Raw genomic sequence first — 14,250 nt, 5'->3', positions numbered from 1 at the left:
TAATGCATAAATAAAGAATTATCATTTAATGGTAATGATCAAAACTCTCTTTAAGAATACTTAAGAATGAGCACTATCTGGGGAAAAAAAAACTAAGAGGCAGTCACCTAGTGTTTATGCAACGTTCATGACTTCCATCATTCAAATATTCTTGATTATCTAATGTCTGTGCTTGAATTATGCGTTTATTAGTTACTAGCGGGGGGGAGAGGTTTTATGGTAAGGGTATTGAGCAACTAAGCCCTAAAATAAAGAGCAGCCAGTACCCGTGCAAGTGCAAAAAAAAAAAAAAAAAGAAATAGCCGCAGTAGCCAGGCTTGAACCTGTAATGCTAAGAGGAAAAGGAAATGAAAAAAAGCCAACGGTTTAGCCATCATGCCCACTGCAACTTACAACGTCTCAGGCATCGAAAATAAGCTTAGTCACTGCAAGGCGTATGATGAGTTTGCAAAAATGTCGATGCAAAAACCGACTCCTCCTTGCAAAGAAAGGTTCCGTTGACCAGCACAAAATTAATACTTTTGGCCAATTTTTGGATATTTGACGTCCGAGAGTCCGAGTCTGATCTTTCTAACGATACTGATTTTGTCAGTGTTCGTCGTGTGTGTTGAAAGGTTTTGGCAGACACACACACACACACACACACACACACACACACACACACACACACACACACACACACACACACACACACACACACTTTGCCTTTTATATAGATTAATTCTGTTCATTCTCATGGCAGTTGTTTGGTGGCATGGAGATAAAAGTTTAGCAAATGGAGTCAAAGGTGGGTTCGCAGTTGAGTTTGAATCTCCCCAATGGCAGGAATTTTCACCTCCTACACTGATAATTGCGTAAGCATGAACCACTAATGGCTGTAGGTATGAAAAAATAATAATTATTTAATTACAATTATATATATATGTATATATATATATGTATGTATATATATATATATAATTACAATTAATATATATATATATATTTATATATATATATATATATATATATATATTTAGTAATGTGATTGATAATTGAAAATTCAAATTAGAATTAAAAATTAAAAATCTGTTTCATAAGAAGGAGCAACAACAAAATCAATAATTTGTACGATCGTTTTGGAAACGATGTTTTTATTGTGATAGACCTTAAGCCACGGACAATAATTTTGACATATAGTTTCTTTTTTTAAGAAAGTCTCCTCATCAGCAAAATTATTGGGTGTTTTTTTTTTATATGTAAAAGACACCAATAAATCTAGCAATTTTTAAGTAAGGCAGACGTATCTTTTAATTTTTTGAAAACTGTAATTATCGTCAAAGCATTCAAAAAGCATTGCATCCAAGGCATGGAAATTGTTAAACAAAATGTTTTTACTATAATAAAGGTACAAGATTCAATTTGAAATTTTTATAAATTTTACAAAGTAAGGTATAAAATTTAATTTAAATTGAGTCAAAAAATTACCTTGGATTTATTTTATGTAATGTACATTCTGTTGCACTTTTTAAAAAAAAATCATTGAAAATTTTATATCTATATCATTAATTGCTAGATGAAAGATACTGTTTTTAAATTGCAACAAAATGTACATTACATAAAATAAATCCAAGGTAATTTTTTGATTCAATTGAAATTAAAGTTTTATACCTTACTTTGTAAAATTTATAAAAGTGCACTTTGAAGATAAATAAATTTCAAATCGAATCTTGTACCTTTGTTTTTAAAGCCTATACTAAAAACATTTTGTTTAACAATTTTCATGCCTTGGGTGAAATGCTTTTCTAACTTGTATCTTATCTTTTTAAAATTATATTTTAAAACTATCCTTCTCTCTATTTCAATTTGCATTTCTCCTCATACCACAACTCATTTTTGCAACCCCCTCTTTGTATTATTACAGGTCTGAATATTCTCTCTGTTTCAGTTTGTATTTCTCTTCACACCACAACTCATTTTTTTGCAACTCTCTCTTTGTAATGCAGGTCTGAATAATGAGAAAATCTGAATTTTTTTTAACAAAAACTTTAAAATAACTTTTTTAGGTTAAATTTTTTTAAACTTCTTTCCGAATAGAAAATCTTTAAAATTTAATAAGGAACATATTTCATATAGGTTTCATTAACAAATATTCAGTACATAACGAGAAAAATAGAGATGAAATTTTCAAAAGGACTGTATAACTGGTCACGGTCAATAGTAGTCCTCGCAAGCGAAAGTCTTTGTTATTGTTATTCTATTATCATTATTATTTAAAACATTTTGTGTCCTGCTCTTTCGCGCGAGGACTAATATATATATATATATGATTAGTTTTATTTTTTTTTTTGAAAAAGAAATCCATCAGAGTGCTCAATTAAACGGAAAATCAGAAAAAATAAGCGTATTTATATTTTGTATTTTGTGTACAGAAAGTTGTTAGATGAGATAAGTCATTGGTGCCGTCGGTTTCAAGCCCGATAATTAGGACCGTTTTAGATATCCATATCAAGGTCTTAGTCATATATATATATATATATATATATATATATATATATATATATATATATATTATTATTATTTAAAACATTTTGTGTCCTGCTCTTTCGCGCGAAGACTAATATATATATATATATATATATATATATATATATATATATATATATATATATATATATATATATATATATATATATATATATATAGTCATTAATATTATTCCAGGTTAAGAATATACAGGGGTAAAACAAACAATGTATTTAACGAGGTTTATACAAGAGTGCTCAATACAAAGTAAAGCAAGATATGCTTATATAAACATATAGGTATCGCTACACAATCATGAGTTTGTTTTAGTCAATTACTTATAAAAACTAGAAACATCATCGACGAGGGTCGTTTCAAAATAAAACCTTCTATTTTTTAACAGAAAAAGTTAAAGAGCTACGAAGACGGGAGGGGTACCTTTAAAATAAGCGCCTTTTTGAGCTCCAGAATCTATTTTTCTACCTACATAGTCACCACCATTCGCAATGTACTTTTGCCAGCGAAAGACCGATGGCTGTGAATGGGCGTCTGGAGCATGCTTTGTCAGACGAGGGTTGTTCCAAAAGTAAAGTCTCCTATTTTTTAAACTCACAGTAACCACCATTCTCAATGCACTTTTGCTAGAAATTCATTGATGCATCTCTTCTTCTGACGCATGTCCATGACGGGGTTTGCTTCCTATCAATATTTGCCACAGAGAGATGAAAGTTTCAGGTAATGGATTCAGAAGGTCAGTCATCATAACAATGCAATTTGCAACACCCTTTGATCTATTCAGGTACAACAAAAAAAAAGAAAAGAAAAAAAAGGAGGCATTACTTTCGGAATGCCCCTGGTATATTAATGTCTTCATAATCTCAACTCGTATCCTTCTTCAAAGGAATAGGCTAATTCTATTTAGAAGATTTGAATTGTTTTCTAAAGGTTCTTTGAATCGCGATGGAAATCTTTCGCCTGAAGACCAAGAAGAAAGACAAGTTAAACTAAAGAATGGAACCAAATTAATTCGATTAAAAAGCGATGAAGAAGAAAAGGGAACTTTCGAAAAACAAGGTAAGGGCGTTTGTGTTTTAATCATTTTTATTCACCAAAATTCTTGGGTGGATCAATCACGTGTTCTCTCATATAAGTCTTTCATTCTTAGCTGGCTTTGCATATTTGAAGGTCTTTTGTATATCTGTAACGAGTTTGTGACTTGATTTCCTCAATTAAAGTTCGGGGAAGAAGTTAATGTAATAACACTGTAATGAAGCCACGGAGACTTAGGTAGCAGAAGCGGCAGCTCACAAATGCAAATGACCAAGCCGTGGGAGCAAATGGACGTCACAAGAAAGGAAATTAAATGCTGTGGAGGAAAATGAGAAAAGAATGCATGCAAAAAAAAAACAAAAAAAAAAAAAACCCAAAGAAAACAAACTCATGACCGAAAAAAAAAAGAATTAATAAATAAATCCTGGAATATAATTAAGGGTAAAACATATCTATTCTGAAGATATTTAGAAAAACAATAAACTGACTGTATTGCTAAAAGAAAAACGTTAGATATACAAGTATCTGTTAACTCTATAAAGCCACCCATGCATGAAGTAATGTTGCCGCATTGTGGTTGGTGCACCAGCTGCAAGATAGATTGCCCTTTTTATGTCTGCACTTCTGACTCACCTGACAAGCAGCAATATTCCACCCCTTCACTGTTGAGATCCCTAGATGTCGAAAAGCCTTCTGCTTCAATTGTTTCTTCCTTCGAAGTGCTAGACTTGGGTATTCCTTTCCTTTTTTTCCTGCTTCTTTGACTGTACTAACCTGCAAATGTTTAAATGTAATGTGAACTAACATCTTGCCGCTTTACTCCTCACAATACCCTGTTAGTCAACATCCTAAATAATAAGTTCTTATGTTCCAAGTGGTACTCTGACTTGTTTGGTGTGGAAAAGAGTACCCCACCCCTAAAAAACTTAACTGATTTTTCTGAAAGATAGTTAAATCTCATCCATATAATTGTAACGCGAGGTTGTTGTCAGTTTGTAACATGCCTGTTATACTTTAACTGTTAACTATCAAACCTCTCGGACCTACACATTGTCTGGTACCGTCGCAAAAAAAAAAAAAACAACAAAAAGAGATAGAAAAATCCAACTCGGCATTTTTTCTTAATGCAAATGAAAAGCATTTATTTGTGGTTCTTCCAACAATAATGCATTTCATTACCTTTCAAAAGTGTTTTTGCACATACAAGTGTTTTACAACGCTCTACCGTATAACATGTGCTTCTTAAAAGTCTCTATCCCCACCACCTGACGCCAATCATAGCGAGCACTTCTCGCCCATGACTTCACACATCCATCTTCCCTGGTACGCAACTTGCTTCTCTCTTTCTGCTCGACAATGTGTTGTCCTTTTTTCTTCTTTATTTTCTTCTTTCTCCCATAACGTCAGTGCGTGTATACTTGCTTAATTTGCATATGAGCTAAGACGGCTGTTGCTACTAATATTTTCGCTCGTCAGCTATCCTGTGGCTGCTGCTGATTTTTTCCCATGCATGTTATACATGCTATGTCACATGTTATTATTCTGTTAAAGGAAAGTAGTTAGTCACTGCTACCTAATTTGTTTCATTAAATTCATGGATTAAATCGAAGAACATGAAGAATACATCCATTATTTTTATTCTTTTAGTTTTCTATGGAGATGATGTCTTTGAAGCACTAAAAAAACTCCGGAAATCTCTTGGTTGGAAAACAGAACTTCCCACGAGAAATTGCCAATGTGAAGCATTAGAACTCAGTGAAACTGGATTCGTATCTCCGGAAAAGGTAAGATTGTTTTTATTTTATCATTTTTGTTAGAATACAATTTATTTTTTACTAGCCTGGGTGCCCGGCATTGCCCGGGTGATTTGAGATGTGTGTAAGGGTGTTAGTTGAGCAAATAAAAAAAAAAGCAAAATTGCGAACACAAAAAAAAAAAAAAATTATGAGTAGCAGGCAGGCTCGAACCCATAATGTGCAGGAGGAAAAAGAGGTGAAAAAAAATGCAAATGGTCTTATCGATGGAGGCATATACATACAGGCTTAAATAAATTAAAACTTATACGAGTGGAAGGAGTTATGTCAATTCATCTCCTATTAATACAACTAGTAGGACATGTGAAAATTCTACATATATATATATATATATATATATATATATATATATATATATATATATATATGTATGTGTGTGTGTGTGTGTGTGTGTGTGTGTGTGTGTGTGTGTATATATATGTATATTGAGTAAGATGATTGAAAATTTATAATAAAAAATAAAAATCTGTTTCAGAAGGAAGAACCAAATTTTGTTTGTTCTTCCTTATGAAACCGATTTTTAATTTTTAATTTTAATTATAAATTATCAATCATCTTACTCAATATTAAAATAGCTCTAGGATATATATTTGCCTATCGAGCTTATTATATATCTACATTACAACGAGCACTGTTTTCTTTTCCTTTAATTTTTAATTTTTTTTTTATTACATTTTCACCCCAAACAAGGCACATTGCCACTTTGGTGTAGGAGCTACTATCAGGGGCAACAACTACTGGGGTACTATGTAGGGATTTGGGCAGCAAGATGTTGGTTCAAGTTGCACTTGAACTTCTGCACGTCAGTACAGTTGGGGAAGCAGGGACCTGGAATGGAATTCCAAAGTCTAGCGATTCTGGGGAAGAAACTACTGGAGTAGAAAGATCTTTTACATCTAGGGATATCTACTGTGTGGGGGTGGGATTTTGCAGCCTGTCGGGTCTGTCGGGGGTGTTCACGTCATGGGGACACAAGTGCTAGCAGTTCGTCAGAGCATTCACCATTAAAATACTTGTAGAACAGGCAGAGGGATGCAATGTTTCGTCGATGGGACAGAGGCTGAAGCTTGGATGCCAGTTCAGGGCCTATCAGATTTGCGACTCTCTTTTGAACCTTGTCTAGGAGCGAGAGACAAGTAGCCGATGCACCAGCCCAAATATGACAGCAATACTCCATACATGGGGAAATGGTTGTCTTATAGAGATACAGGATACTTTCGGGTGTTAGTAGTTTTCTAGCACGGTAGAGAGAGCCCACCTTCCTTGCAGCGGCCCTGGCAATACTAATACATTAAAATAAACTCTGCTCTTTAGACTCTTTCTAATCCCCTTAATATATATATATATATTTTGAATTTGGAAACTGATGAATCTCACAGGTAAGAAATTCATTTTAATAACATGAATAGGATAGCCAAATTAATTAAGAATAAGAAACTAGATCTAATATCTGTAACATTTTTTTGTTCTTATGATTAAGGGAGGTGGTGTTTGATCAATACTTCTGGGGAACCATGATTTAATATACTGTTTTGTTTTTAAATCTCCGAAACAGTGTTTCATGGTAAACAGCTGATGATCCCTTAAACATGCATTAGTACTATAGTGAATTTGAGAGAGCAAGTTGATGCATTGATTGCAGGTGATTAAATGACTTACTGATTAAATAGTTTTATAACGAATGATAAAAAATATAAAAATGAAATAAGTTTTTTTGTATAGTTTTAAAGGTTAAAAAACTTCCAAGACTATATATATATATATATATATATATATATATATATATATATATATATATATATTAAAATGGGGGTTTAAAGGAAGAGAATAAGATCATTTTTTTAAGGAGACTTATCGGAATAATGGATAGCGCAAAGCTTAACATATTGTAATGGAGTTTATGTAGAAATCAATAAAGTTTATGTAGAAATCAATAAAGCTTATGTAGAAATCAATAAAGTTTATGTAGAAATCAATAAAGCTTATGTAGAAATCAATAAAGCTTATGTAGAAATCAATAAAGTTTATGTAGAAATCAATAAATTGTAATGGAGCTTATATATATATTTGTAGTCATCGACATGCAGTCCTGTTTCGTTGTATCACAACTTATCAATGCAGCTTGACTAGCACCTCTCCCAAGCCGAGTATAGAACCTACAACTATCGCATTGGCAGTAGGCAGTTCTACCCATCGACTCAGTGGCATCCATAAATAACCCCCACAAATGTCTATATATATATATATATATATATATATATATATATATATATATATATATATATATATATATATATATATGAGAGAGAGAGAGAGAGAGAGTGAGAGAGCATAATCACGTTCACACACCAGTTCTCACCAGATCACTGAAGTTAAGCAACAATGAGCCTGGGCAGTACCGGATGGGTGACCATATGGAAAGGCTAGGCGCTGTATGTATCGCGCCGATTCGAAGAAAATCCCAGGCTAATATCTGAGGGCGCATTAGTTCACCGGGAGAGATGCTCCCATGCATCTATGAGAAGGAAAACTGTGATGTAAAAACATGCGATCTACTATATGTTCCGTCTTGTGGAAGTCATCTGCACCGACAAAGATTAGCAGTAAGTGTGGTTGGTTCTACACAAAGCTTCACCACTATAAAACAGACCGCGCGTATGAATTTCCAAACAATTTAATTGTTGTGGCCGAACCTCATAGGTCGAAACCCACGGGAGAGTCCATTATGTGATGTCTCGGAAGTAGAGTGAAAAGCACATCCTATTTTTCTTTTATTAATATTATTGGAATCTTTTCTTTTTTTCCTTGTACACATTTTTGTGAATTATTCCATGGATTTCTGCCTTTGGATTATTATGGACCATCTTCTTCCAATTACGGGATCTCCTTGGATTTTACTTGTACAAATGGAAATTCTTTTAACTTTTTTGAAATTTTACATTTGGATTTTACCGTCACTGGATTTTTTATCTCCCACCAGACTATCCATTTGTGTGTAATCGCCTTTTTCTTTACCATATTCCCTCTGCTTCACTTTTTTTGTTTTCAAGTAAGATCTTTGACTTACTTGTTGTTTCATCAAATACTTCTGCATGCAAATTCCAATCTCACATTTTGCTAATTCCTACCCTCTGATGAGAAGGAAAGTATTTCTTCGAAACTCCACGGATTAAGGACTATCCATTTATCTAGTTTCCTTTTCAGATTAAATATGTTTTTAACTCATTTCAAAGTGTTTTTAACATATTTTATTAACTGTTTGCTCATATATATATATATATATATATATATATATATATATATATATATATATATGTGTGTGTGTGTGTGTGTGTGTGTGTGTGTGTGTGTGTGTGTGTGTGTGGAAATTCTGCCAGATCAAACATACCCATTCCTGCGTCTCGATACATCTTCTATCATTATATATAATCAGTTTTTTAAAATAGTCAACCGTATAGGAGCCTATTCGTGATCAGACACACACACACACACACACACACACACACACACACACACACACACACACACACACACACATACACACACATACAGTCATTCAGCGTTATATATATATATATATATATATATATATATATATATATATATTTATCTTTACATAAGCAGTAGTTTGTTGCTACACAGTCATGAGCATGTTTCGGTCTACCAGTATTTACCAACTAGAGACCTCATCAGGTAACAACCCTTATTTCCGAAAACGGAAAAAAAAAATAGCAACCTCAAATTATATATATATATATATATATATATATATATATATATATATATATATATATATATATATATATATATATAAGTTAAGAAGATAAAGTGTAAAGTTACATAGAAACTTTATTACATTATCAAAGCAATGAAGGTTACAGAAAGAGGAATGAAGGAGAAACCTTTTTAAGCCATGGCATTTCGAAGCTAAATACTTCTCGTTAGAAGAGAAAAAAAAAGCTAGCATTATACAAAAGTAAACGTAACAAGACAACATTAACTTTGAAAACATTATATAAGGAAATGAAATACTAAGAAAATTTGTCTCTGTCTGCCAAGAGTGTAGAAATTTTCTCTAGATACGTGTCTTTCTTCCATTATGACTATACCATCACCTTCATCAGCTGGTGATATAATTATGTTCTTGTTATTCCCTAGGTGTTTCAAGGCATCTATGTATTACTTTGGTAGTACAATATCATAGAGCTGAGACACATATACCAACACTGATTTAAAGACAGTAAATAGAAGTATTGAGACTTTCAACAAATCTTTTAAAAAACTTATAAAATATGTCGTCATTATATGGCTTCTCCAAAACTCACGAACTCGATATCCCTATGCGCCCCATAATATCTGGCATTGGTAGTGCAACACACAAAATTGCACGGGCCATATCCAGCATCCTAACTCCACTAATGGGCACTATCAGCACCTCCCACATAAAGAACTCCAGAGATTTACTCAACAAAATAAAAAACATTAATTAAGATAACAAAACTATACACAGCTTAGATATAACAACATCATACACTAATGTCCCCATTAAAATGTTTAAATTTACTGCATACACACCTAAAAAATCAAATATTGCCTTACCATTTCCTCCCTTTATATAAATGATTAGACTTATAACTGACATGACTTATTTTCAATTCAATAACAATTTCTACAAGCAAAATTTCGGTCTTCCTACAGGTAACCCTCTAAAGCTCCAATCTCTGGTCCCCCCTCGCCAATCTTTCACAAGAAACACCCGTCTGCCTGAAACTACTGTCAATAATTTTCCCCACTCTTTATCTGTGCCTAAACGTAGATTCCATGAGCAGAGCTTCTTTCTCAGAAGTGCACGACTGTGGAACTCTCTTCTGTTTGCCTGTTTCCCACCTGACTACAATTTGGATGTCTTCAAATCTAACATAAACAAATTCCTGACAAACTGCCTCCTTAAGTAAGACACTCTATCAAATCTCCAATACTAACGATTACTACAATACTATCTCATTGATTACTGTACACGCAATAACCCTTATCTCTGAGTGGCCTCCGGGCCTTGATAAGTGGTGACCCCCTTGTAAAAAAAAAAAAAGAAAAAAAGTGGAATATTTGGCAGGTAACTCTCTAAGTGGAGTATTTGCCTGCCTTTTCTTAGAATTCCTAGAATCTGGTCCTTTCAAAACTGACACATGGCCTTCCAGACCGTGGTTTATCATGGACAGAGCCTGTCTCTTTAAATTTTTTTTCATCCATTTAACAATGGTGTCCTATGAGGCGCTTTTTTTATTGTATTCAATTCTTAACTTTCTTTGTACAGCAATAGTAGATTTCAATTCAACCAACCAAAGGACACAGTTTACTTTTTCCTCAATTGAAGCGATGGGATCAAATTGATTCTGAAAAACAAAAGAAAATATTTTTTACTTATTTTTTACTTATCTAAAGATTATTACGAATTTTGTGGTGAAAAATTGTTCAATAACTATACTTAAAACTAGATACACGAAACTTTATAACATTTTTTACAGATTATTTCTATCGCAAATATAAATATTTCCATGGCAGGTGCTCGTCTGAGCTCCATTCTCTGGTCCCCCCTCGCCAATCTTTTTAAAAAAACACCCGACTAGCTGAAACCACTGTCAATAATTTTCCCCACTCCCTATCTGTGCCTAAATCAAAACGTAGATACCATGAACAGAGCTTTTTTCTTAGAACTGCACGCCTGTGGAACTCTGTTCCGCTTGCCTGTTTCCCTCCCGACTTCAACCTGGATGTCTTCAAGTCCAACACAAACAAATTCCTGATGAACCGCCCTCCTGAGTAATAACACCTCACAATTTCTCCAATACTATTGCTACACTATCCCTTTGATTACTGTACACACAATAACCCTTATCCCTGAGTGGCCATTGGGCCTTGATAAGTGGTGAACTCCATGTAAAAAAAAAAAAATAAATAAAGTTATAATTTTTTTAAAGCGCACACGAACTTTATGGACACCCTGTATATATATATATCACTTTTCGGAGTGGAAGACATCATGGCCTACTCTAACCCTAACCCTAACCCGACACGGAGGATTTTCTGCTCATCATGGCATATTTTTTTTATTCCTCAACCATCTCACCACAATTTCCTGAAGAAGTCCCCCGAAAATGGGACGAAACGTTGAAAATTTCCTATCAGGTTGCAGATTTTCCTTCCTTTTTCCATATTTGTGAGTGTATATAAATGTGTATGTGTGTATGTTTTCGCCTAGCGCTCAACACTACTTAATTTTCAGCCCGAATAAACATTTTACATTAAGTAGAAGCGCTAGTAAAACATACTTGTCTTGCCTTTGATAACATTTATTTGTTATGTATGTGTTTTTGGACCACTTTTTCATGCGTTTGTGGATTGTAGAACAAACCCAAATTTATTAGATGTAATGAAAAAGGATTTGAAGAAAAAAAGATAAATGTTCATGGAGATATATAAAGTCTGTGAAATATAAATTAAAAAACACTTATTGTAGAGTGTGTGAGTGTATATATATATATATATATTGCGGTGGAGAGGGCTCCAGTAAGCCATGGTGAAGGCGACCTTTCTAGGAGAAGCAAATCTCTGACTTAAAAAAAACATAAAGCGGGAGACCAGTACCCGCATTAAGCTGGTCTGCAGTTTAATTTGTTACTGGCTATCTTGCTCTTGCTTGTTGCTGGATCTCAACATTTTGAACCGAGAGAGAGACTTAGCTGTCATACAAAGCTAAGACTCTGTAACATCATCTTTGTATAGATACTCCTTCAGGTATTTGGGCTTGTGGACTTTAAGTGCCTGAGGGAGTGGCACTCGTCTGAAAAGACGTTGCAATCATCATGTGTGTATGTGAGTATGCATGCATGTCTGTGCATGTGTATGTGTGTGTACATGTGTGTGTATATATGTGTGTATATATATGTGTGTATATATATATGTGTGTATATATGTGTGTATATATGTGAGTATGTATATGTGTGTATATATGGATGTGTGTATATGTGTACGTATGTGGGTGAATGCACGTCTATGTATGTGTGTGTGTTTATCTGTGTGTGTGTGTGTGTGTGTGTGTGTGTGTGTGTGTGTGTGTGTGAGAGCTAAGGTTCACCTAATCTTCGATACAAAAATTTGAAAGACTCACGCAGAGTCAGATATCATTTCTCTCGCAAAGAAATGAACGTACTTAAAATTTTAAGATGTTTTGCTTTCTTCCAATGACGTACGACATTTCCCTTCCAGGTCCAAGTTAAGGCTGACAATGGTAATTTTGTCTATTGCCTTCCCAAGAATCGACACCAGCTGAGCAGGCGTTACAATCCCTACGACTTGGAGATCGTTCCTGCTAGTTCTCTTGAACAAGATCAGCCATTTTGGATCGCAAGCGCCACAAATATTACAATGGTAAGTTTCATTCTTGCTCAAGTAAGAAGTTGATTTTACTTATTTAAGAGAAAAAATTTATGTCAATTGTAATTTAAAAGTTGGACCTAAATAGCATTTAGGCTGGCAAATCAGACTTTGAGTTTGAGTAGCTAATTTTCATTTGTTATTTTTGTACCATGTTATTGACATCTATTCAATGTAGCCGCCTTCAGCCTCAATCACTGCCTCGATACAGGTCCAGAACTGGGAACATGCCTTTTCCACAAGGGCCGCCAGGAGCTCGGTGAATACTCGTTGGATGGCAGAAATCAGGCTGACTTTGGTGTTGTGGGAGGTCATGTTGGTGATATTCTCAATGTATGACCAAACAAAGTTGTCCAGTGGATTCAGATCAAGGAAGGAGGGTGGCAATGAGAGAAGAGTAGAAAGTCGTAACTCCTTCTGAAGCCAAACCTGGGTCTCTTTGGATTTGTGGGCCAGCACCGAATCCTGCTGCCACACCCAGAGTCTGTCAGAGGCCACCTGATTGCACCAAGGGATCACCACACTCTTTAACACATCCAGGTACACTTTGGTGTTGATTTTCAAGCCGACTTTGAAGATGTGAGGTAGCATAGTGTGGCCCTCACTGAAATCACACCAAAGACCATAATCGTGGCTAGAAACTTCGTTTTCATCACCCTAGGCATGTCCCTATTATTCATGGCAATTCAGCAATGTATGTTGAGGATGATGGCAATGGTCCCGTTGTCATAACTTGGATCAGTAGGGAGGATTTCTTATAGAGTGGCTTATCTCTGATCTCGCTCGTTGAACATTGTATCACTTTCAAACATGATAGAAAGTTCCTATCGCACTTGGGATTTTTACACAACTGGACAACTAATAGATGGCCTGCAACAAAATAAGAAAACCGGTTTTCATCAAATGGAAATTGAATCATGTCGTCTTTTCTAGTGCAACAATTTTATCGTTCCCACCCTGTACTTTGCCACAATTTCTTTTAAAAAAATACTTGATCTGGTTCAGCAATTTGCTAATATGGAGACATTTTAAAATCAGCACATAAAAGCATATCATAAAGAATAGCTTTCTTCTCGTAATAAGAGTTAGCATTCCTGATTTGCGTTTTTCATTTAGATACTGAGCGTAACAAAATGAAGTAGAAATATTTTGTTGATGCATTTTTGAGATGAGAATTGATAATTTATTGATTTAAATTATTTGAATTAAATTGGTTTAAATTATTCAAACTACTGTTCTCTTACTGCTATGATCGATGTAACATCCGACCTTCTTCAAGTGCGTCTTATCAAAACTCGGGAAGTTGTCAAACTCAAGAATCTGCATAGTACTGAGTGCCTTCAATAAGTTTGCAGACATGTTTTGTATGAACACTTTTATTGATAGTACACACATGAAACTCTAGTCTCCTTTGAAGTAATCTCCCCCGGCTGCAATGCACTTGTAC

General features: G+C 34.4%; 1 protein-coding gene across 1 annotated transcript in view; it reads left to right on the top strand.

The window, feature by feature from the left end:
- The window catches only part of LOC145255828 (uncharacterized), an 86,566-nt gene that overhangs the window by 25,798 nt on the left and 46,518 nt on the right, over positions 1 to 14,250 (top strand). The window contains exons 5-7 of the mRNA XM_080114547.1: positions 3,451 to 3,579; positions 5,203 to 5,339; positions 12,636 to 12,797. Of these exons, the coding sequence (XP_079970673.1) occupies positions 3,451 to 3,579; positions 5,203 to 5,339; positions 12,636 to 12,797 (428 nt within the window). The remainder of the gene's footprint in view (positions 1 to 3,450; positions 3,580 to 5,202; positions 5,340 to 12,635; positions 12,798 to 14,250) is intronic.

Source organism: Euprymna scolopes, chromosome 31 (genome assembly GCF_053919585.1).
Source record: "Euprymna scolopes isolate OS-2025 chromosome 31, ASM5391958v1, whole genome shotgun sequence".
In the NCBI taxonomy this organism is placed as follows: domain Eukaryota; kingdom Metazoa; phylum Mollusca; class Cephalopoda; order Sepiida; family Sepiolidae; genus Euprymna; species Euprymna scolopes.
Note: the sequence above shows the minus strand (reverse complement) of the source record. Positions and strands in the feature narration are given on the sequence as shown.